This window comes from Wyeomyia smithii, chromosome 2 (genome assembly GCF_029784165.1).
Source record: "Wyeomyia smithii strain HCP4-BCI-WySm-NY-G18 chromosome 2, ASM2978416v1, whole genome shotgun sequence".
NCBI lineage: Eukaryota > Metazoa > Arthropoda > Insecta > Diptera > Culicidae > Wyeomyia > Wyeomyia smithii.
This window is the reverse complement of record NC_073695.1, coordinates 90,578,591-90,604,711: the sequence shown is the minus strand read 5'-3', so window position 1 is coordinate 90,604,711 and position 26,121 is coordinate 90,578,591. Positions and strand designations below refer to the sequence as shown.

Sequence of the window (26,121 nt, the reverse complement as noted above, 5' to 3'; positions counted from 1 at the left end):
AAGAAAATTTTCACACATAATTAGAAAATTATTAATGGACTTTTAACCTAACAATTCGTTTTTCTTTTGCTTGATTTCAGTACCACTACCGAAGTGATGGCGAATAGAGAGAGTTACAATTTCTGAGGTGAACGATACCTTTTCCGATAGTTGTTCTACTATTAATTTGCTAACCTAGACAACGCTGGCTAACACCAAAGAGAGTATCCACTAGAATAATTAGTTAACCTCGTAACGAAACCGCAACTTTCGCAAAGCCCTCCCAGCAAGCCAGAGCCATTCTCGGAAGATTCGCAGCCTGCAGCGACTGCAACATGATCGTTGGTGGTGGTGGTGTGAAATGAAGTGTTCATGCGAGAACAACGCCATCAGCCACCGCCCTTCACAACAGCCACACATCGTCGACACCCGTTTGCCCCTGCTACATGCCACCAATTAGGACTCACCCGCCACTGTGTCGCTTCGCTTGAAGCCCATTCAGCTTGAAATTCAATATTATTAAATCATTATTAAACGCCGGTACGCCTTTCTCCCGCCAGTCAGATGCTATGGCTGTTGTTTAACAATCCAAAAACTGGAACGGCAGCAGAAGGCGAATCTGAGCGCTCGAATAATACAATTCGCATTTCGACCGCAGCAAAAAGTGGCAGTGTGGCTAGCTATGCACTTACTGCGGATGCTGTTGACCGTGTGAAAGTACGTCAACGACGGGGTCCACCACCAACACCCATTCCCACTCTCTAACAGAACATACATCGAAAAGTGGGAGTTAGTATAGCGAAGCAGGGCTGGACGAGGGTCCACATAGGCATACGAATATATATATATATATATTCAATACGCATAGGTGGAAGTGAAACGCTACAATAATGTTGATCATACACACAATCAAATTAATTTTAATAACATTAAACATTCTACCAACTCGGTTCACTCACCGGAATGTGCTCTTCTTGATCTACCTGGGGACGCTGGTGACGCACGGTAAGTCGGCTTTAATAGTTGTGTACTTTTTCCTGTTACGTACATTGATTGACCTATGCAAAGCTATTTGGCATCCAAATGATACAAGACCGGCTCTCGGTGAGCTGGATTCCCGCTGCAGAAACTGTTTATAATGGTCCATCCACCCGTCACTAATGATCTCAATTATCGACGATGCTGACACCGAAATGTGTCGATTTAGAAAGCAAATAGACTAATTATAGCATTGATTAATGTGATAATGAGTTTGGAATAGGCGAACATTAGCGTGTCTATTTATACGTGAGCGTGCATCCAATCGGATTACCGGATATCCGGCGAGACTGGTAAACCTGAGTGATTAAACACTACTCCGCAATAGGCTTTTTGTGCAATGGGAGAAAAATCTTTCGTGGAGTCACTCAACAGGTCATATGTATCGTTTATAGAAATGCGTGAAGTGTTCTCATATGGTTCAGTCATTTTCCACTTCAATGGTTTGATTTACTGTTCAAATGAACTAGCTGTGTATCAAACCTATACTGCCGCTATTCGCATAACAGTCCTATGTAGAATTCCTGTGTTTTCTTGTTTTCTGTGGAAATGGTTCTATTTTGGTATGCTCTACAAAAGTCGCCATTAAAATCGAGGTTGTGGAAATCAAACCTTTTTTTTTTTTAATGGCTATTCTTGAAAAACATGCAAACTGGACCCATTTTCGCGAAATTTACGTAGGATTCGCAAAAAAAACACAAAACAAACCAGAAGTTGTTTCTTCCGCATTGCTTATTGAATTTTTGACACTAATCCTTTAAACTACGGTAACGAAGTTTGCTACATCATTGTCACGTAATTTATTTCCGGTCAAACCCAAAAATAAATGAAGAATAATAAGTAAAGATCTTCATTCCGCGTCGAACACTCGACAGGAACGGACGTGCAAAGTGGTCGTTCTATTACAATCCGGTCCGTGTGTACGAATAGCCAAACAAAAGAGTGTATTATTCGCGCTATAGGCCAACTAGATTGTGAGTTGTGTCGCTACGTTCTGTACCCGGCTCGCAACTTTGGCTGTATTGGTGCAAAATACCAGCTGCAGTTTTGATCTGTGCACAGTGAATAGATCTTTCTAATTCAAGGCCATCATTTGACAGTCGAGTCGTGTCGCTGTGCTGAGTGATCTCACACCCGGCTCACTGCTGGTGGCTGTATTGGTGCTGCTGTACTGGACTGTATCGGACAACCACTGCTGGAAGGAAGAAGTAAATAGGTACGTGTTCTTGTCGGCGCTAGTGCGCTAGTGCACTACATTTAGCGCGATGGATATAGATCCCTCGCCTCCCGTGCCACCATCCCCGAGCCCCCCTGACCCTGACCCTTCTGTTACCCCCTCCCCTGTTCATTCTCCAGTCCCCCCTCGCCCCAGGCTTTACCCGGACGGATCTCAACAGGGCAGCTATACTGTTTATTTTCGTCCAAAGGCAGGAGTGAATTCAAAGCGATTGAACATACTGCAAATTTCGAAAGACCTGACGAAGGGGTACAAGGCCGTGACCGAAATTTCCAAGGTCCGACCTAACAAGCTCCGTGTCGTGGTCAGTGATCTGACACAGGCCAATGCTATCGCTTGCTCTGAGCTCTTCACACGCGAGTATCGCGTTTACATACCCGCACGAGACGTGGAGATCGACGGTGTCATAACCGATTCGAGTCTGTCGGTCGAGTGTATCCTAAAAAGCGCAACCGGTTGCTTCAAAAATATCGAAACACAGGCGAAGATTTTGGATTGTAAGCAATTGCGGTCCATGTCTCTCGTCGGCGGTAAAAAAGTTTACACTCCGTCAGACTCGTTTCGCGTTACGTTTGCCGGATCTGCACTCCCTAGCCACGTCTCGATCGACCGAGTACGTCTGCCTGTGCGATTGTGTGTACCCCGTGTTATGAATTGCACCAATTGCAAGCAGTTAGGCCACACAGCCGCCTACTGCTGCAAAAAGGCACGATGTAGCAAGTGTGGGGAGACTCATGCGGAAGATTCTTGCAGTGTTAATGCTGAAAAATGTATTCACTGTGGGGAAAACCAGCATGAGCTCTCCACATGCCCGGTGTACATGCAGCGCAGAGATAAAATCAAGCGGTCACTTAAGGAGCGTTCAAAGCGTTCTTATGCTGAGATGCTGAAGAAGACCGTGACCACTTCTACCATAACATCGAACCCCTTTGATCTGTTGTCCTCTGATGAAACCGATTCTGACGATTCATCAGCGGGAACATCTTATGCCAATCCTGGGGAGTCTAGGAAGAGGAAAAATGTTTCTTCTCCTAAACTTCCCTGTAAAGGTCCTAAGATTTCCCAAAGTGTAATGAAAAATACGAACAAACCAAACAGTGCTGCGGAAAAACCGAAGCAAACTCCTCCTGGGCTTGCAAATTTAAAGTCCCAGAAGGAGTTCCCAGCACTGCCAGGAACATCTTAAACCCCATATTCACCTAGCACTGCCAGGAACATCTAAAACCCCATATGGAGGAGTACTTTTAGGGATAAAAAAGTGCTATTCTTTCTATCATATTAACCTCCCCTCGATTCAAGGCATCGAAGTTGTCGCATGTCAAATGACAATACAAGGTAAAGAGCTTTGTATTGCCTCAATATATATTCCTCCCAGAGCACAGGTTGGGCAACGGCTGCTTTTTGATTTGATAGAACTTCTTCCCTCGCCACGTTTGATTCTGGGAGACTTCACATCTCATGGTGTGGCTTGGGGTTCCCCTTACAATGATAACCGCTCCTCTTTAATCTATAACCTTTGCGATGACTTCGACATGACTATTTTAAACAACGGTGAAATGACACGTATCCCGAAACCTCCACCGCGCCCAAGCGCTCTGGATCTATCCTTATGTTCGACGTCGCTACGGTTGGATTGCACATGGAAGGTAATCCTCGATCCTCACGGTAGCGACCATCTGCCTATTCTTATTTCAATTACAAACGGGTCAACTCGCATGCGACCAATTGACATTCCGTATGACCTCACACGGAATGTCGATTGGAAGTTATACGAGGAAATGATTTCAAAAGCGGTCGAGTCGATTCAACATCATCCACCACTTGAAGAATACAACCTCCTCGCGGGCTTGATTCTCGACGCCGCGTTGCAAGCCCAAACGAAGAAATATCCCGGCGTAACGATCAAAGAACGGCCTCCCACTCCGTGGTGGGACCAAGAGTGCTCCGATGTCTACACGCAAAGATCCGACGCGTTTAAGGCCTACCAGAAGGGAGGTATACCTGGCGACTATATACGGTATTCGGAGCTTAATACCAAGCTTAAAAGTTTGGCTAAAGCAAAGAAATGCGGATATTGGCGTCGGTTCGTGAACGAGACGTCGAGGGGGACATCGATGAGCACTCTTTGGAACACAGCCCGAAGAATGCGGAATCGCGTAACGGTCAACGAAAGCGAGGAGTCTTCAAGTCGGTGGTATTTGATTTTGCCAGGAAAGTATGTCCGGACTCTGTTCCTGCGCAAAACTTTGTTCGCGATACGTCTCCGGGCCACGATGCGATAGAATCACCTTTTACGATGGCAGAATTTTGAGTTGCCCTCCTGTCCTGTAACAATAACGCGCCTGGGTTAGATAGAATCAAATTCAACTTGTTGAAGAATCTACCCGGCAATGCCAAGAGGCGCTTGTTGAACTTGTTCAATAAGTTCCTGGAGCAAAACATTGTACCGCAGGATTGGAGGCAAGTGAAGGTGATCGCCATCCAAAACCAGGGAAACCAGCTTCTGATCACAACTCTTATAGGCCGATTGCAATGCTATCCTGTATCCGGAAATTGATGGAAAAAATGATACTCCGTCGTTTAGACCATTGGGTCGAATCAAATGGTCTACTATCAGATACTCAATTTGGCTTCCGCCGCGCCAAAGGGACGAATGATTGTCTTGCGTTGCTTTCAACAGATATTCAGCTGGCGTATGCTCGCAAAGAACAAATGACGTCTGCGTTCTTGGACATTAAGGGGGCTTTTGATTCCGTTTCTATTGACATTCTTTCGGGTAAACTTCTCCGACAAGGATTTTCGTCAATTTTGAACAATTTTTTGTACAATTTGTTATACGAAAAGCACATGCATTTCACGCACGGCGATTTGGCAACTTTTCGAATTAGCTACATGGGTCTTCCCCAGGGCTCATGTTTAAGCCCCCTTCTTTACAACTTTTATGTAAATGACATCGACGAATGTCTGGCAAATTCATGCACGTTAAGACAACTTGCAGACGACAGTGTAATCTCTGTTACAGGAGCCAAAGCTGCCGATTTGCAAGGACCATTGCAAGATACCTTGGACAATTTGTCTGCTTGGGCTTTACAGCTAGGTATCGAATTCTCTCCGGAGAAGACTGAGATAGTAGTTTTTTCTAGGAAGCATGAACCTGCTCAGCTTCAAACACAATTAATGGGTAAAACGATTTCTCAGGTTTTGGTACACAAATATCTTGGTATTTGGTTCGACTCTAAAGGCACCTGGGGTTGTCACGTGAGGTATCTGATGAAAAAATGTCAACAAAGAGTGAATTTCTTCGTACAATAACCGGACAATGGTGGGGAGCCTATCCAGGAGACCTTATAAGGCTTTACCAAATAACGATATTGTCTGTTATTGAGTACGGGTGTTTCTGCTTCCGCTCCGCAGCAAACACACATTTGATCAAACTGGAGCGAATACAATATCGTTGTTTGCGTATCGCCTTGGGTTGCATGCAATCGACCCATACGATGAGTTTGGAGATCTTAACTGGAGTACTACCATTGAAAAACCGCTTCTGGAGCCTGTCTTCTCGTATTCTAATCAATTGTGGGGTCTTGAACCGTCCCGTGATTGAAAATTTTGAAAGGTTAATCGAACTCAATTCTCAAACCCGTTTTATGACATTGTATTTCAATCACATGTCCCAAAATATTAACCCTTCTTCGAATATTCCAAATCGTGTCGACTTGTCAAATACTTCTGATTCTACTGTGTTTTTCGATACATCCATGATAGAAGAAACTCGTGGAATCCCGGATCATTTACGCGTGCAGCAGATCCCTGAAATTTTTTCCAATAAATATCGAAACATCAACTGCGACAATATGTACTACACTGACGGATCACTTCTTGATGGGTCCACTGGCTTCGGTATCTTCAATAACAATTTAACCGTCTCCCATAAGCTCGATAATCCTGCTTCTGTCTACGTCGCAGAATTAGCTGCAATTCAGTACACCCTAGGGATTATCGAAAAAATGCCCACGGACCATTATTTCATCTTTACGGACAGTCTCAGTTCCATTGAGGCTCTCCGATCGATGAAAGATGTTAAGCACTCTCCGTATTTCCTGGGGAAAATACGGGAACATCTGAGTGCTTTAACCGAAAAATCGTATCAGATTACCTTAGCGTGGGTCCCTTCTCACTGCTCGATACCGGGTAATGAGAAAGCGGACTCTTTGGCTAAGGTGGGCGCAACAAACGGTGATATTTATGAAAGACCAATTGCCTTTAATGAATTTTTCGCATTTGTACGTCAGAATACGATCATCAGTTGGCAAAATTCTTGGACCAAGGGGGAACTGGGAAGGTGGTTACATTCCATTATACCCAAGGTGTCGACGAACCCGTGGTTCAAGGGGTTGGATGTAGGTCGGGATTTCATTTGCGTGATGTCCCGGCTTATGTCCAATCACTATAGATTTGACGCGCATCTCCGTCGTGTTGGGCTCGGGGAAAGTGGTATCTGTGCCTGTGGTGAAGGTTATCACGACGTAGAGCACGTTGTTTGGTCAGGCCCTGTACACCGTGACGCCAGGTCTAGATTAATAGCTTCCCTGCAGGCCGAAGGTAGGCAGCCGGCTGTTCCTGTTCGTGATGTCTTGGCGAGCCGTGACCTATCCTACATGTCCCTTATATACGTTTTCCTGAAATCCATCCACGCCCCAGTTTAGTCCTATCCCCTCCCGCCTACATCCCACAAAACGACAAGAACACGTTAAGGCCTCGGACCCGGAAACAGCAATCAGACCCGCACGATACTCTCAAGGCCCGATGGAAACAACCCAATATGCCAGTCCGTATTATTAACCATGAATGTCATGTTTCCAATTTTTATTCAGTGCTATACAAATCTATAAGTTACTCACAGTATTACTAACTGCAATCTGTCAACCTTATTTTGTGATTTGTAAATCTTCATAAATTTTTGCTGGCAACAAATGGCTCTGTAAAGTCGGGTGAGTACCTCTTGACGCTGACGCAATTTAAAACCCGGAATAGGATGCTTTTGAATGCTTCTAACGTGTAGGAGAATATATTTCACTGCGAAAACAACTGCTTTTACACTATTGGGTAAAGCGACGCTCTTGCTTGAAGAGAGCAGCGAATCGTGTGTATCTAAGGAGCTTGCAAAAAAAATACCGCGGTGGAATTTGACATATCTCTCCAGAGAGGTAATAGGTTGAGGTGGAAGGCAGGAATGTTATCTGCTCAATTTAAGTGCACAAAGAGTGAACTTTGCGTTTTTCATATTGAGAAGAACGGCTGCAGCTGTTGAGAAAATCACTAGCACAAAGCGAAATGATGCGAACGGAAAAAGAGAAACGATAAGGCCCAAATACACACACGGCGCAATGACACCTTTTCCATACAAAATAGAAGGCGTGATCGCTATCCCGCTTTCCATTTTGGCGTCATTACGCCGTGTGTGTATTTGGGCCTATTGTGCGCACTTTTACTCTTTGTTTGCCAGACTTGGCAAAGCACGCACTGCACTAGTGGCGGAGACGATAAAAAGCACTTGGTTCCTTGGTAAGACGCTCTCGAGCTGGGAGCTACGGTCGACGATTAGGCACGCAACAAATGAAGAACAGCACCACATAGCAAAAAACTTCGTTGGTTTTTTTTTCTAGAGTAACATGGAGCGCACGGGGCGACTCCGAGCCATGTTTTGCTTGCCTTTTTTGCTGTCGTGTCTCCGTCTCCTTGTGCTATGATTCTCCCTTTTCCCTATTCATCAATCCAAACGTAGCACAGCAGACATCAAATGCGATAAAGCTCAATCAAAGTGAGCGAGATGGGACGTGCGCAGACAAGTCAAAACAAAAATATAAACTCAAGGTGCTTTCCGTTGAAAAACCGAAGGCTACCGCACTGCATTCGTAGCATCTTCAGTTCTTGTACCGAGCTGGTGCTTACTGCGAATGTCACATGAAACGACAATACGCTCGTTGAGCAGGGTGCCTATAATTTGGTGATGTCACCGAGCGGCTCGGAGCGGTGCTTTTACCAAGTCTGTTTGTTTCTCTTTGTACTGAGAAATTAGTTACGTCGCTTGCCGCAAGCGCTAAAGCATGAGAGAAAAATAAAATATTATTTTTTGTGTTTATGTTACAATACGATTCAAAAACAGTATAGGTAACCTTCATTAGCTAAAGGAGATATTGGATTTTTTTTCAATTGAAACATTTGTTTGTTTTCTAATAAGAACGCTTAGAAATACGATGATGTGCTTGAGCTGGGCTCCTGTACTAGCACCTTCCCGCAAGGGAGTTTTCCAACCATTTGATTTACACGTTGTACTAAGTACATCAGCGCGAGTGGAAGAATGTGATATTAATTTTACATTCAAATGATACTAATAACAAAAACCAGCACATCGCACAAACCCACAACGAGCTTCACAAAGTTCCGCAAAAAGCAACTTTGTATAGAGGAATAATTTACTTTCTTTTTGTGTAGGCTACTCAATCACCTGAGCACTCTGTGCAAGAAAGAAGTCAAAGCAAAAAAGAAAAGAGCACACGACTTTTTCAGAGCAGCGTTAGATTTTCACTTTTCACTTTTTTCCTCTGAAGAGAGCGCTCATTCAGTGCTTTTGCTTTCTTTCTGTTGAGCATGTATCAAATGAGGAGAGCATCTAGGTACAAAAGTAGATTGCGATGTTTGCTTTACATCTCGAAACTACACGCAAAAGTTCAAGTCTTACGTAGTCACCGTGTCCTCTCAGTTCACACATTCTCTGCCCTAAAAACGCACAAACAAAGTGTGGAAAGCATAACGCATCAGCTGCACAAGAAATCACACTGCTGAGTAAAGCGACGCACTTGCTTGAAGAAAGCAGTAAATCGTGTGTATATGTGGAACTCGCAAAAAACACCGCTGTGGAATCTGAAATATTTCTCCTAGAGATAGCAAACTAGTGTGATCTTTACACAAAAAGGACAGTACACTCAAACACAACAGAGATCACTGCAGAACGTGCTTTTACTTTGAGAAAAACAGATACTCAGGTAGAAAAGTAGGGAACGGTGTTTACTATGCATCTCGAAACTGAAAAAAAATAATCCAGCCGTCCATCACGCATGTTTGCTCTTCGAATTATTTCGAATTGATCTCAGCAGTGTACTTCGCGCGGCGTTCTGCTATGTATTCTCTCTAGAGGGATTCACCTCTCTTCTCCCGCTCAGCTGTGGTGTAAGCAGGGTTGCCACATTTATACCTGTATTTTTTTCTGACTATATCTGTTTCTCTTTATCTCGGGCCGAAAAATTTGTATCGAGCAAACTCAGAATGTCGGACGAAAAAATTCTTACTTACATAATATATGTAAACATATTAGTTTTTTTTTGCTTTAGCTTTATTTTTTTAACTTTCAATAAATAAGGCGATAATTGAATGTTTTAACTTATGATTATTCATTTCTCTCTACGTGATGTTTATACGTGTTTTTGTTTAATTTATCTTTTGAAGTTTTCGTTAATTTAACATTAGTAGCTCCTCTTTGGTTTGCAACGTAGCTTTAAGCTTTTAAAATTGAGATCATTAGCTTAGTGGCTATGCAATTCCCGGCTTTAGACTTGTTTCAACTATATATTGAAATATGCGTTCTACATAAGCCGAAGAATGTGGAAATTTCTCACAAATGATCTGTAACGGCAACATGAATTTAACATCCCGCCTTGCGGTATCCAACATTTCAGACCAAGCTAAGTTATTTGTTTGAATAAACATACGTAAAAATCCCGATAAATATTTCGAAACGTCAGTTTTTGCGTTTCGTCCAAGCCACATTCCGCTTCTTCTGCATCGGTACCAACCTAAATAGTAAGCCGATAAATCTACAGAATTTACCGCCACAATTGACAAACTAATAAACAGTAACATCATAGTTAAATGCAAAATTTTATGAACATATGCAATGTCTTCTATTGATTCAATGTTGTTTTTAAATGATCTGGTTCTTGAAAATAAATCGATCAGGTAATATATCAATAAACTTAAAAGTACCTCAATTAACAACAACCAATGCTGGTTACACTGCATCAACGAGAGCAGTCTCCTGAAAAACGCTACCAATACCACTACAAATTATTATGACGATACCAACACCGAAGAAATCGTTCTAAGCGAAGTGGTTCGGAGCTGTCAAATACATTCACAATACGCTAGAGCATCAAATGCGTTATGCCCAACGCACATCGTTGTACTGGTTTCAGACTAGATCAGTAAATTCTCTAAAAGAGCTCATAAGTGATCTGGTTACGCAAACTCTAACTTTTGCGTGAAAAATAAATGAATAGGGTAGAGCGGGGCTAGTTGGTCATATTTGGTCAAAATGTTCTGTAACTTTTTGTAGGAAACATTATGGCAAAAACTCATTCCATGGAAATATTGTGTTAAGTCTATAGCATCTAGAAAAAATATAAACTGTTCAGAATAGTTAATGATTTTGCGGATATTCTATGTTTTTTGAGTGGATGTCTAATTGGCCAACTAGCCCCTCAGCCGGGGTAAGTTAGTCAGCCTGTGGGGTAAATTGACCATTTTATATTTCGGAAGGACAATTCAGTTTTCCTTCCTCACTGCATTTGCGGCAGCCTGTAGCGTCTCAGCGGATGTCAAACCGCATCCGGTTTTTGGTTTATACGTTTGCTTTCCGAAATCCCAAACCATGAGAAAAGTAACTCATAATTGCATAAAAAAAACGTGTTCCTCTTTCATACCTGACGAGAACTATATGTTGAAATCTCTCTAAAAGTTTGGTTGGGAACTAAATCAAAGACAGTACGGGTTAAATTGAGAACCGGAGCCAAATTCTAGATTCGCATCTGCAATCACAAGCACAAAACTATAGCTACATTATTATTTTTTTTTTTGAAAGCTTACTTTCGCCGAAATTTTTATCAGGTAGAAGGCATTTGTGGATGCATTAATGTACGTTATAGTTATTTCAAATCAATGACTCAGCATTTATAGTGTGCAATAAAATATTCATCAAAATGACGATAAAATGGAGATAATTTTTACTAAATAGTTTATAGTTTTAAATAAATGGTTTTACTAACAAGAGCACATGGTGTTTTTGCTTGGGTTAAGTTTGCACCACGAAATGCGCTGTTCCTGACATTGCAATTACTTGGTTACTCGAAATCATTCATGATGTACATATGACCAACAAGCCCCGCTAGTATGTGAGCAACTAGCCCCTCATGTATTAAATGTGAAAATTACTTGAAATATATGAAAATAAAATTTTGGCGGAAGTTTGCTTTACACAACTTAAACATAACCAAAATGACTTTCATAATACGTTGAGCTATGTTTATTTCAATTTGGCTAGCTTTGTTTAGACAAAAAGTTTCAACTTGAAAACCGAGTAGAATTGATGGCCAATATGGCGCCAACCTGTATTTTTTACACGTTTTAATTAAAACGGTACTTCATTTTGTCATTTAGTTTCTCTGGTTATCCGCTACATATCACCCATATAACACGATTTTTTTTATACGTAGATTCGAAGATATTCTCATTGACCAACTTACCCCGTAACCAACTAGCCCCGCTCTACCCTACTATTGAATTTATCTCAGCAGTGCGCACCGCGGCGTGCTTCTGAATATTCTCACTAGAGTGATTCACCATTCTTGTTTCGCACAGCTGTTGTGTAAACAGCAAGTGTGTTAGTTTTTTTGCGAGCAGCAAAAACACAGCACAAAGCAGAAAGAAATGCGTACTGCAAAAAATTACTGCCCGCAGCGCTTATGCTAAACAAGAAATAAGCGATGAATATTCACTGTACTCTTCCCCCATATTGAGTATAATACTAAGCCTGCTCGTAAGCAATGGTCACTACAATTCATAGGAATGATTAGAAAAACTATAATTTGTGATTTTTTTTCAGTTTCAGCTTCAGTGCCATTTTTTCGCCACGGAAAGCTCACAGTAATGGGGTTCTAAGGTTCTCTCCAAGCAGCGCGTTCATGGTTCATGTACCTTCGCAATTCTTCGTCGTCCATCTATACTCCACCGTAGATAGTCCCCAGCACCTTCTGTTCGGGAACTCCAAAAGCGTTCAAGTCCTCCGCGAAAGGTGTTGTTGCCCCGATCCCATAGAGGACAAGTCAGGCGTAGATCTCCCCCACCGTCGCAAAGTTACGTGTTATAATGTCAAGGTCATTCGTGAAGCCCACTCTCAGGAGCGACGTTAAACAGCAAACAGGACAGTACATACAGTGGCCTTGATCAATCGCGTCAGTTTGTCCTCGAACCGTTGTCGTATATGATCTGCCTTAGCTGTTCTCGTAGGCCGCCGTAAAGTCAAAGAAAATGTAATTTGCGACATTTCGTAGTGAAAAAATTTGGTCCGTGGTAGTGCGGGCTTTTATAAAACTCGCCCACGAACCTCCTGGTTAAAGGTGATAGACGACGAAACATGGTCTGCGAGATTTTTTTGTAGGCGGCATGGACAAGCGAGATGCTGCGATAGTTGCAGCACTCCAGCTTGTCGCCATTTCTGTAGACGATTCCCTTTCCACTCGTTTGGTATACGCAAATTTTTTCTAGAAAAAAATCTTTTTTTGTCAACTAATGTATGACTTAAAAAGCAACAAAAATTTTCTCCAGTCAAGTAACAACACATAGCGACATATATTTTGCACATGTTACGATAGTACGACTGTCTAATGGTCGTTACAACCACGCGCAAAATTTTCACATGTTCCTTCATTGGCAATAACAAAAAATTCTCCCACATGTTTCTACTTTCTGCCATCCCAAACTCATTCGGTGTGCGTGTATTAGTTTGTTTGTCGTACACATACGGAGTAGAGAAAATAGCTTCCAGATATAAGTTTTTTCATTTATACAGTAAGTAAACGGTGATGATTTCAAAGACTTCAAGTGCGTCTTGAAATCACACCACGATATGTAAACTGCGTTGGAGAAAAACATAAGGATTTCCTTGCTAGCCATGTTGAAAACACACACTTATCACTTCATGGAAACGCATTTAGATTCGCATCTCCGGCAGTTAGTTTTCATTTCCTAGTAAACCGTGCGGAAAAACAGTGGTGTTTCTTTAATTGAAACTCTAATTATGTGTGAATAAAGGGAATAGAAATGAACCTGATCGTTGCATCAATACAAATACAGCGAGTGGGGTCTTGATAACGAATGCATTGCGGCTCTTGGTTTTATGTTACCGTACAGAAACACATAAAAGAGTGTAGTCTAAGACCGACTGACTTCCCAACACTTACGGCTGACAAATGCTGCGGTAGAGCAGGCCCTATTGCTGGTATCGCAGGGTCAACTAGCTACCGGGTAGTCAAGGATATCACGGAGAAAGGACAAAATCAAGAACCTTCACTTAACTTATTTATTTCGTGTAATTGTGGCGTGTGGGTGTGTAATCACAAATGATAGTGTGGCGTGTAACGTTTACTCACTACTTTTGCTGCTTAGGCTGCGCAGGAGTCCTCTCGACTGCGCAGCCCGATTCCGAATCGGTACGAAGCGGCAAGCGGAGGGCAAGATAGTGGGAACCAAATTATCTTGGACGTTGGGCTGGAATGTTGCAGGCGTCTTCTCTTCTTGACGCGATCGGCCTGACTGCGGCTAACCGGAATGGCCAGAACCGAACAGTTAGGACACATTGTCCGATGGTGTCGATGCTCCTTTACGGGTTAGGCGCGGAACCTTTCCAGGTTCGCGGGCCGAACCGTGTACTGCACAGTTCCTTCGTAGCTGCGGGCCAATCTGCAAGCGCACTACCGATAGGGGGGCGGGGTTCAATCCTACTCACTGCACAACACACGGATGCCTGGTGTATAAAATGCTCCCGAGTCTTCCAGTCTGCTCCCTTTTATAGCTTCAGAAAGTAGTATCCCCTCCAATAGTTTTGCGCTACATTTGAATCTTCATTTTTGAAGCAGTTTGCGCCATGCTGAGTCCAGCCTCATCGACCAAACAGCAATTCGTTTCGTTGCAGCGGTATTTTACTTTAACTAATGTGCTTATGTTTGTATTGGAGAGAAACGTGAGAGAAATGTTCTCCGTTTGTTTTGGGTGCAGCTTTTCCTTCTTCTAAATCATAAAGCAAAAATATGCTATAACTTTGTAAGGAAAAGTCCTGGGGAAAAGTGTGGTCTTCAACAAAAACGTTGTATGGCCAGATGCTTCTTTAGAATAACGACATTGCGATTTACTACGCATGTAAGAAAGAGATGCCAGATAGTTGTTTACGAGCTGAGCCCATGCGGCGGTGGGCTAAATTGACTCCTCGCAATTAAATAAATTAGCGAACATGCATAATCTTTTTTTCACTGATTGATAAATAGAAAACGGTACCGTTGAAATTGATCACTTGAAAATTCGTGATAAAAATACTAATCAAAAGATATTGCTCTTACAACACTAGACAATGTTAACGTGTCCTTAAACGCAAGTTTTGCATGATCCACATACCTGTCAAAGTTAACCAATTTACCTCATAGTACCATATAGAATTATCGAATTTATTACTTGAAGTAGACGATAGAAATTTCTCCAATAGCCATAGAGGTTTACTGGAGCACATACCAGTATTTGTTTTAAGATTATACTATTTCGGGAAAAATGTAGCTGGTTAATTGGAAATTGTTATAAAAATTGATCAATTTCACCCCGTTCCATGGTATCCAATGAATGGCGCATGATTTTTTTAGAAGTAAAACACAATGTTTCACCATGAAATTTGACACGTAGAACTTTGTATCACAAGCAACGAAACGTTGATCTAACATTGTTTCTTATTTTCCGGTGATTTTTCGAAACACCATATTTTTTTTTTCTATTGTTCCTAATATAAATCAGCGCCGTTCTAAAATATTTGTATTTTGAAGTTTTATGCTTCCGGCAACGATGTTTTGATTAGTTAGCAATTACAGCTTGAAAATAACCTGTTTTGAACGTTTTCTTACCGTATTGGTACTCGAGATGTACTTTGCAGCTTCAGTCTAACAAGTTGGCTTGCTTTCATGAAGTTATATAATATAGCACCAATACTTGTTATAGTAGCCTTCAATTTTTCCGCTTTTCTGGTGATAGAGATGTCATGGAAAAGGTAGTGTCAACTGAAATCTGAAACTGAAGGTTGTATTAGAGGAGTTATCTCAACTGTTCTATAACAACGTGTGTTACTTGGGCTATTATGTACCAACAAGTACGGGATGATCTGCTTGTACACACTGCCCTACCGTTAACCAATCTCTGAAAACTTAACAATATTGTCTTACATTTCTCCATCCTGGACTTTTTATCAAAGGTTTTGTATTTACTAAGTTTTCAAGGAAAAAAATACAAAAATGCATTCGCCTCTGCATAAAATTACTTTTGAACTTAAGAAACTTTTCAACCCGAAGAAAATACTCAGTTTGTTAGCCAATTACTTACGTGTCCAAAGTTCATTCAAATTGAAAATGGTCGAAATTAGAGGATTCAATGTATTAAATCCTTAACATTAAATGTGTATTAAATACTCAATAGAAAACATGTTTCCCCATATGTTTATGTTTGGTGGAGACGCATTATTACCTATCAAACTTGTCCTATTTATATGCAACAGCATAAAGTTCCAACAGCAGTCTCACAGCTGGCATTGACAAATACAAAAGCAGAAAAAAGAAACTGCAGCATCCATTGTTATCTCCATGTTATGCCAAATAGCTTTTGTTCTATCATGGATACAAGCCACAAACAGCGCGGCTCCATCATGTACAGATATCCTCTCTGTTTATTGTTGCCGTTTGGTGAGCCCTTTTACTGTTGAAGACAACATTTGTCGATGATGCAACTGCCATCTTCGGTCGGACGTCTCTGTTGTCGTTGGTGTTTTAGCACTCATCATAATAGTGAAACTTCCGACCATTCATTTCATCTATTCAGCCTGCGCAAAAGTCCCGAACAAACTCATTCAGGCGAAGTGTGTTCTTATAAAGCCACGTCCGGAGTCATTTCTCTATGATTTTCTAATTGTTCTCCGCCTGCCGGTTCCACAAACTATACAACAACACAACAACAGCAAAAGGACATTCATTTTCATTGCGCGAGCTTATTAATATCATCTCCACATTGCTGCCGGCACGCTGGCCTTCTTTGAGTGCACTTGCGCCCATTGTGCGGGTGACTTTGGAACACAAACAACCATCAACTTCATTTCTTGCTTAGCATATAGCGCTTTTAGCAAACCGCATTGTTTGGAGTGTCTCTTTCTGATGCTGCCGTTCTTCGACTTGAGGAGCGGCTTGTGCTTGGTCGCCTGGATGGAAACGGTCGCTGGTAGGATGACTGTTGTCGGCTGCAAGCGGTTATTGTTCCTTTGTTTGGCCGCTCCCGCTGCTGGCACGGCAGTAGTGGTTCTGTCTGTACACAAGATTCTGTGTCTTTTATGAACTACTGTTGGGATTATGCGGAAATGTTGACCAACCGGAACGCTGGGAACGCAGTCGGAAACCAATAATTTAAATTTCCATGCGAAAATATCTATGCGCTTCTAGGTCTGGCTGTGATATCATGCCAACGGCATTGATTGCTGTGCTATTTTTAATGTGAAAGTTACTGCTGAAGATGGGTTATTTTCTGTTTGATCAGCTTCACATCGGATAGATGCAAGATAAAGTCAGGTAAAGTAGTTGCTAAGAATGTAATATCGCAAATAATTCGAGGTTTCAGATAGCTGTAGATCACTGACATCTAGTTTTGCTGGAAGGTGTCTTTTTAGATCAATGATGTGTTTACATTGAGTAATTGAACCCTATACGTGCAACACATGTAATGCTGTACTGTTGATTTTGATGCATGTAGAATGAATCTTACCAATCCCTGCGGCATACGTTATTGAAAAGCCAGTTATTAGAACTTCATCATAGCACTTAACACACCTGAAAATGTACTCCGAATTATGCAACGTGTTTCTCATTAGATTTACTTCAATTTTGACGAACAAACATCAACTTAAAATTTCAACTTTTCAATTGGTTTAAAATGATTAAGACCTGATTACGGAAAATATATTCGAACTTTTTTATACAACCGAAACAAGTCCTCTCTCTTGTTATTCTGTCAATTTACTTTCGAGATGATTTATTCATCCCACCCAGCAAGCAGCCTGACAGGATGCTACTGTTAGCGAGAAGAGAAGGGTTAACCAATACCTGACCCAGAGGTGCTGAACGAAGACGACACTCAACGACCGGCAACGAAAGTAAAGAAACCAACTGCCTGGAAGCAAGTACATACGAGAAAACGAACCGGGAAATTTATGAGCTGTCACTCTTATCAAAACACACATTGAACCGCGTTTCGCTACAGTTTCTCTATTACCTTCATGATGCACACAGCACAGCAGGCAAAGAGCTTCCAGCGAAACGAAACAAGTGTAGCTTTTCCTTTAGCCTAGTCGGTTAGATCAAGGAGATCATTTATTTTCACTGAAACGGCTAGCAGCTTAACTTGCCGCAGTGATGAAACTTACACTACGTTCTTGAACATTGATGTTTCTATAAGCGATAAAATGGTACAAGATCCGAGACGCCACCGGTGAATACAAATCGAATTTTCACACCCGATGAAGTCGGGAAAAAAGGTAAACGAATGTCTTAGTTCCCCTAGCGCTGATACAAGAGCTTTTTGTGCTCAAATGTGGTAGTCCGATACTACGCAGTACAAAATTAACCCTCTAATACCCAATTTAATTTTCAGGCGGACTTCAAAAAAATCATTATGAGTTTTTATAAACATTTTTTAAGTATTGATTGAAGCTTTTTAGAGGTTCAATTGAAGACCGTCTAAAGGCGGCACTGGGTATTAGAGGGTTAAGCTTCGAAAGGTGTAAAAAGCAAAGCCTTGGTGCTACATTCCGATTCGGAACTTGACCTTCTGTTTACTATACACAGACTTCGCAGCTAACTGTTGAGTGTACAGGACAATTGCGGGGCTAGCGCTACGATCCTACTGACACTAACAGTCTCTCCTGAGCCGAGACTCGAACCTACGACAACTGGCTTGTTAGGCCACCATCGTACCTCGAGACCAGCTGAGGAGGCTCGAAAGGTGTAAAAGGTTGCCATTGAATACTTTCTCTTAGTTCAAAGATGAACTAAATGTTGAAAACGAGTACTATATTATACATGGTGAAAATCATTTGTAAAATTAATTATAAAAATTTGTTACAGTATAATCAATTTGTTATATAATTCTATCCTAGGACGCTTAATAAGTTTTATTCAACGAAGACCTTGACTTCATATCAAGATCGTGTTCAATTTTCAAAAGACAACAATCGTTGCAGAGCAAAATCATTTCAAATCGCCTGGAAATACGCGAAAATTTAATCGACCATTTTTTATTTGAATGAAGCTTTGCACACGTATTTGGCTTAGCAAACTGAGCATTTTTCACAGGTGGAGAGATTTTTTACACTCATAAGTTACATTCTAAATGGCGTATGCCTTTTGGCATAGGTTTTATTCGAAGCAGAAATCGTTGGTTGTATAGAAAAACTGTCTGAGAATGAGTTGTAGAGAATAAAAAATGCACCATAAAAAATATACACTGTACAAAAAAATTTTTTTTGACAAAAAAAAATTAAAAATAAACATTAAATTTCAATTTAAAAAAAAAAGAGTTGAATTTTTTTTTATTTTTTTTTTAAGAAACTTGACGTTAATACGCAACTTAAAAAAAAAGTCCAGGATGGAGAAATGAAAAATAATTTTTTTATTATAAAATAATTTTTTTATAAAAATTCTAATTCAAACATTTTTCGAAATATTTGTATTCTGATGATTTTAAAAGATGCAGAGAGTCATTTTGAATCAAAAAGCTCTTGGTAGTGAACATTCTAAAGGCATTGGTTTTCGAGTTATTTCTAATTTAAGCTCGAAAAATTATAATTATTTAGGAAAATACACGTTTTTCTTAATTTGTCCATGGTTCTCTAGCAAAAACCATACGTTCATTGGAATGCTTGATCAAAAATATACAATTCATTCTTTGATGATTAAAAATATCTTAAGAACCAGAACCGTTTCGGTGTCTTTCGCAAAGTTGTAAAAATAATTTTGTCCTCCCAAAAAATAACATTCCATGCCAAGTGTCCGAGAAAATGCATCGGCCCAAAATACATCGACTCACATATTTTAGTCGAAATCGGAGATGGTCGATGCATTTCCTCGGACACTTGAGATGAAATGACACATACAAAAATAATTATACAAAAATACAGAAATAATTACAAAAATAAATATAAAAAAATGAAGATTTTTTATTTTAGTTTTCATTGCTCCAACTTCAAACGACCATGAATGTTTAGCTATCATAATGTATTTTTTGTAAAAAAAAGTCATTTTTTTAAAAAGCGGGCTTTTTAAGATTTTAAGATTTATTACATTTTTCTCTCAAAGAAAAGTTTCTTTTGAATTTTTTTCTCAAAATTATATGGTTTCACAGTGTCGATTTTTCTGAAAGCACAAAAGTGCTATCCACAAATTTACCAAGGACGCCAATTAAACTAAATCGTTTTAATATTTATTTTTAGATTTTCTTTTTCTACTTGATTAAATTAGTTAGCCTTCTAAAAATTTCCTAAAAAAAAATTTCGGAAAAATGAGCATTTGAGATATTTTATTTATAGTTTTTTCTCTAAAATATGAATAAAATTTTGAAATGAACGCTTTCTTTTTGGAAGGACAAACCTACTATCTACAACTCTGCCAAAGATATCATACCAATAAAACAAACCGTTTTGGCTCTAAGAAAATTTGAAATCATCAATATTATTTTTGAACAAGTCTTTTTCAAAAATTAGTCTGGGTCCAGAAAAAAAAATCTTCACCAAAAACGCATTTTATCTTATTCATATTGCGGTGCTGCAAAAGATGTGTGGAATACATTTCTGATACTTATTATGTTAGACTGATATCTTTCCACAGATATATAATTGATGATCTTTTCATTTCGCTAGTTTGTTTTACAAAACAATATCAATACAAGCTATGAAAGATACTCAAGTAAACTAAGTAAACCTGGAATGGGCCCTATGAGCTTTATAAGAACCTGTCTCTGCTCAAACTAATTTTTTTTAGTAGTGGGTGACGACTAGGATGGTCCTAATCAAGTAGCAGCGGATATAAGTAGCAGCAGCATCAGCGTGAGCCAGTAGCGGTAGTGGCAGCAGCGTCAGAGGAAGGTGTAGTGGCAACATATTTTTAACCTTTTTCAAAGTATTTACTGAAGCTTTTTAGAAGTTCAACTGAAGTGTGCCTAAAGGCCGCACTGGACATTAAAGGGTTAATTAGAGAGGTAATATTTCCTCATTCATTCAAAGACAAGATGTAAATTCATATTCATCTTCATGTCTCAACAAGAACTGATTTTTCGACGTAGGCTTACGTCTAACCGCACTATATTGAGATACATTCTGCGGAAACTAAAACCAAGGTGTAATGTTGGATTGAAAGATTTCAAACGGATTTACTGATGTAACCACATGATGAATCACAACAATCAATATGTCGTTGGATTGATAAAATGATGGACAATTTTGTGATTCTTCAGTTATCATTATCACTTCATTGTTAAACAGTAAAAATTCAATAAAAGTTTCAAGGTCGAATTTTCACGAACAATGTACCAAACAAAAATGTGATATCATGTAAAGCAGTGGCAATAAAAATTTACAGAATCTCCCCGTCCCAATAGATCAATTAATGTTCGCTTCTAAGAGCCTGGACTATTTTGATGTCTTGAAGGTGAAGCTTTTTCGGAAAGTTCGTAGCCACCTTCACTATCAGATATTCTGCTGTCAGAATGTTATTAAAACTAATGTCTTGAAGGAAAATATGCTGGCATAGGCAACAGTACTGCACCGAGGAATGTATGAATAGAGCGCTGGTCACTCGTCGTCTATCAGTGCAGAAGGACTCGATATTCATTAGTGTGCAGTCAAGCCAAGTGAAAACTACATTGCCGCTGTCGACGCACAGTGGGGCGTGTTGGGTTAACGCGTAGGTGTCGTTTTGCGATTTGGAACACAATCGAATTGCCGTTTGAATTGTCTTCTTCTTCTTCTTGTTTTGTATAGTAGCAAATATCATTATTGAATATGATTATTCGGGTGCCGCAAAATACGCTGCGCCACCGGGAACAACGAAATTCTGTACGTGTAGGTAGAGGCAGATAGCAGAGTATTTAAATTTGATGCATTGTACAGATAAATTGCGTTGTTTATTTTTTAACTCTACACTCTGTTTTTCTCAAATTTATCAAAATAACTAAACTAGAGTATTTAAAAGACAATAGAAAACTAAAATGCTCAAAATATTACCTTACTTGTAATTGAACAACACTATGCAAACATTAATTGCTGAGACTCATGTTGGTAACCCGGTTTATTTTTGAAGATGACAGACATATGACTTTCAAATATGGCATCTTCGTTGTTTTTTGGTATCTTGAAACTGATTCATTTTTCTCCGTTCCTGTCACATGTTTTAATTGACCTGAACTGGATGTTAACATGTTCATGAAATTCTATGTCAATTTGAAATTTCCTGTAAATATACACTCTCGTCTAAAAACTGCAATTCTTTATCGTTATTTTTCCACGAACTTGTAACTGCAGGAAATTTTTTTATGTGACATCTTTGTCGCTTGACGATCGGTGGGTGAGCCTTTTTTTCACAAGACAAACAATTATAGAAGGAAGTTTATTTCTATTAAATCTTACTTAATTTAGATCCGTATAGAAGGCCTTTTCAAGTATTGAAAAAAATTGACTGTATTATAATGAAAGGTATTCATCAATATTAAGGAGAATGTTTTTTCTTCTAAAATAGAGTGCTACAAATTAATAATCAAAACACAAACCCCGTTCGATTTTGGCAACACACTAGTATTTTCTGTTGCCAAAATCGAACTATGTCAAAAATAAACGGTTCACTTTTCATGACTTTTTTTTTTACTTTTTAGCGGCCAAAGACGACATCAACAGAAGATGTGGCCACCAATAAATTAGTTTACTACTCTGTGAATTTCAAGATTTCAATATTTTGGCGTAATTTTGGTATTATAAGATATAGTTACTCTTTACTTTACTTTAAGTAATGGAACATACAAATGATTGATTTTACTCAATTTCATTGATCTTCTCTTGCTTCAATATTAATTTTCTCAACCTTTTCGGGATAGGATTCCTTGGTAGAATCGTCATGTTTGAAGCTAGAATCACTACTTTAATCTGAACTTGTTTCTAAAAATGAAAAAAAAAAATTGTTGAAAACTCCGATAATTTCAATATTTTTCTGCTTGACACATGGTCCATTCTATTTGCACAGTATAAAGCATGATATCTGGTCAACTTAGCGATAGCAAGACCGTCGATTAAGCACATTTAAAACTACAGAACATTCCGATAAATGGTGAAAGGAAGTATCCTCTAATACAGATAAATCCGAAAATTCGCTTGTAAACTTGTCGATAAGGTATAAGCAAGCAAATACTAACTTATTCTTGAAAACGTTGAAAATAAGAAGATGCTCTAAAAGCTAACCTTTTGAAAAAAAGGTCTCACATACAACTACATCGAGGACTTTCAACCAAAACTTTTGTTATAACTTTTTTTTTCATATAAATTTTATTATAACTTCGAGTTTCCATTTTAAAAAAAGAAAATTTTATCTTATACCGGATACTTTGTTTGCACTGAGTGGAATATTTGTTCCACTATTCATCTCATAAAGCTGGTAATCACGAAGAATGCCCGGGTTAAACACCGAATTTTCACGAAATCATTGAACAAATAAACAAAATACGCTTACAAGTTCTTACGGATCGCCCAGCAATGGAAATTTATTAAACCCAGCTGAAATTATCCTGAATTTTTTTAAACAAACCGTTTCTCGCAAGGCTCCCATAGGGTAACGGGGGTATTTTGGCCCACATGCATATTTTGGCCCACCCGGTAAAATTTTACGCATTTTATCTGATAAATTCAATGAATATTAGAAAACTATGCATGCAACATTGAATAACACACCAAAGAACCATACTACACTATAATTTTCGGCGAAAAACTGGATCTAGGTAGTGTTGTTTTGGAATTAGTTCATACATATTCAAAGTCATGGCTGAGTCAACCCAAAGTCAAGAAGAAGTGGTAATAAACAAGTCAACGTCCGGAAGCTATCGTAACAAAAAAGTATGCTCATGAAACAATTCGTTGTTGTAGTAACATCAATAAAATGTCATAGAAACAGTTTAAATACTCTAACATGTTGGAAAAAGTTGAAAAAGTGGTTGAACGCAGTTGATAAATCAAATGCTGGACTGGTCAATTTTTCTGACATTGTGGACTGGATTTTTGAAACTTTCAATGTACCCGATCCAATTAAAATTTTCCTCACAGCATTTCTCCCAACAGTTAGAACATTTTTGAAGCAGTTGACTGCCCAATGGCCCCTCCTTGCAGCGATTGTATCCTTCGATGCCTAATTCAACTGCGTATATGAAGGATTCTATCTCTGTCTTACAGTGGAATTGTAGAAGTATTTTACCAAAAATTGATTCGTTTAAAGTTTTGATAAATAAAAACAAATGCGATGCATTTTCCCTTCGTGAAACTTGGCTTACTTCAAATATTGATCTCAACTTCCATGATTTTAATATTATTCGCCTTGGTCGAGACACCCCATATGGAGGAGTACTTTTAGGGATTAATAAGTGCTATTCTTTCTATCGTATTAACCTCCCCTCGATTCCAGGCATCGAAGTTGTCGCATGTCAAATGACAATACGAGGTAAAGAGCTTTGTATTGCCTCAATATATATTCCTCCCAGAGCACAGGTTGGGCAACGGCTGCTCTTTGATTTGACAGAACTTTTTCCCTCGCCACGTTTGATTTTGGGAGACTTCAACTCTCATGGTGTGGCTTGGGGTTCCCCTTACAATGATAACCGCTCCTCTTTAATCTACGACCTTTGCGATGACTTCGAAATGACTATTTTAAACAACGGTGAAATGACACGTATCCCGAAACCTCCAGCGCGCCCAAGCGCTTTGGATCTATCCTTATGTTCGACGTCGCTACGGTTGGATTGCACATGGAAGGTAATCCTCGATCCTCACGGTAGCGACCATTTGCCTATTCTTATTTCAATTACTAACGGGTTAACTCGCATTCGACCAATTGACATTCCGTATGACCTCACACGGAATGTCGATTGGAAGTTATACGAGGAAATGATTTCAAAAGCGGTCGAGTCGATTCAACATCATCCACCACTTGAAGAATACAACCTCCTCGCGGGCTTGATTCTCGACGCCGCGCTGCAAGCCCAAACGAAGAAATATCCCGGCGTAACGATCAAGGAACGGCCTCCCACTCCGTGGTGGGACCAAGAGTGCTCCGATGTCTACACGCAAAGATCCGACGCGTTTTTGGCCTTCCAGAAGGGAGGTATACCTAGCGACTATTTACGGTATTCGGAGCTTGATACCAAGCTTAGAAGCTTGGCTAAAGCAAAGAAACGCGGATATTGGCGTCGGTTCGTAAACGAGACGTCGAGGGAGACATCGATGAGCACTCTTTGGAACACAGCCCGAAGAATGCGGAATCGCGTAACGGTCAACGAAAGCGAGGAGTCTTCAAGCCGAGAAAGCGGCCAGGACCGGGAGGGCGACTGCATCTAAAGAGGTGCAGACAGACGCCCCCTCGTTCGCGTCAGTCTGCTCCACGGGGCAGGTCGCTAAGCGAACGAGGCAGTCCCCGGGGGAAACGGCCCCCGGGAACACCAAGAAACGATTGGTCGTGCTACTCCCACGGGAACACACGCCAACCGGTTCAAGGTCCACCGCGGAAAAGGCACAGGTGGAGGCTACGGGCAACCCTTGGACTACCGTAGACGGTAGGAAGCGTCGGGAAGGTGCGACGCGACATGATGGTGGAGCGGCCAGAGGACCAAAAAAGGTCAAAAAGGCGCGGAGTAGGGGTGATGCCCTCATACTCAAGACGGATGGGTCGAAGTACTCAGAAGTCTTGAAGAAGATGAGGGGGGAAACCCAGCTCAAGGATCTGGGGGCGGATGTGCGGAGTATCCGCCGATCTCGCACTGGCGAGATGATACTTGAGCTCCGGAAGGACGCCAAGAACAAGGGGGCTACCTACAAAACGGTAGCTGAAAAGGTCCTAGGGAAGGAGGTGCAAGTGCGGGCACTCACCTCAGAAGTGACTCTCCAGCTTAAAAACCTGGACGAAATCACTGAGGGGTGCGACATTGCACAAGCCCTAAAAGCGAAGTGCGGGGTGGAGGTGGCTAAGGAGTCAATCCGCCTCCGCAAAGGTCCGGCGGGGACCCAGATAGCTACCTTCCGACTACCGTCGGCGGACGCTAACCTGGCCCTGAAAGAGGGCAAGTTGAAGGTCGGCTGGTCTGTATGTCCTCTGGGCATACTACAGCAACCAGACATTTGCTTCCGGTGCTTTGAGGGCGGACATAAGTCCTGGACCTGCAAGGGGCCCGATAGGAGCCGGCTGTGCAGGCGATGTGGAGGTGCAGGCCATAAAGCAAAGGACTGTGTGGAGTCTACCAAGTGCATGGTATGTTCCGGGAAACGGGACGCCAAACACTTTATGGGAGGCCCCAGGTGCCCAGCCGGTAAGCCGGCTGCGAAACCACGGGCGTAAGGGTGACGCAACTGAACCTGAACCATTGCTTCGCGGCTCAGCAGCTACTACACCAAGCAGCCACTGAGTCGTTGTCGGACATCGCCGTCATATCGGATCCCTACCGCATCC

At 40.7% G+C, this 26,121-nt stretch overlaps 1 protein-coding gene across 2 annotated transcripts in view; it reads left to right on the top strand.

Moving 5' to 3' along the window:
* LOC129721611 (lachesin) overlaps positions 1-26,121 on the top strand; it is a 262,907-nt gene that overhangs the window by 56,237 nt on the left and 180,549 nt on the right. For both annotated transcript variants that reach the window (XM_055674368.1, XM_055674367.1), the window contains exon 2: positions 81-984. In XM_055674368.1, the coding sequence (XP_055530343.1) occupies positions 870-984 (115 nt within the window). In that variant the 5' untranslated portion in view covers positions 81-869. The remainder of the gene's footprint in view (positions 1-80; positions 985-26,121) is intronic.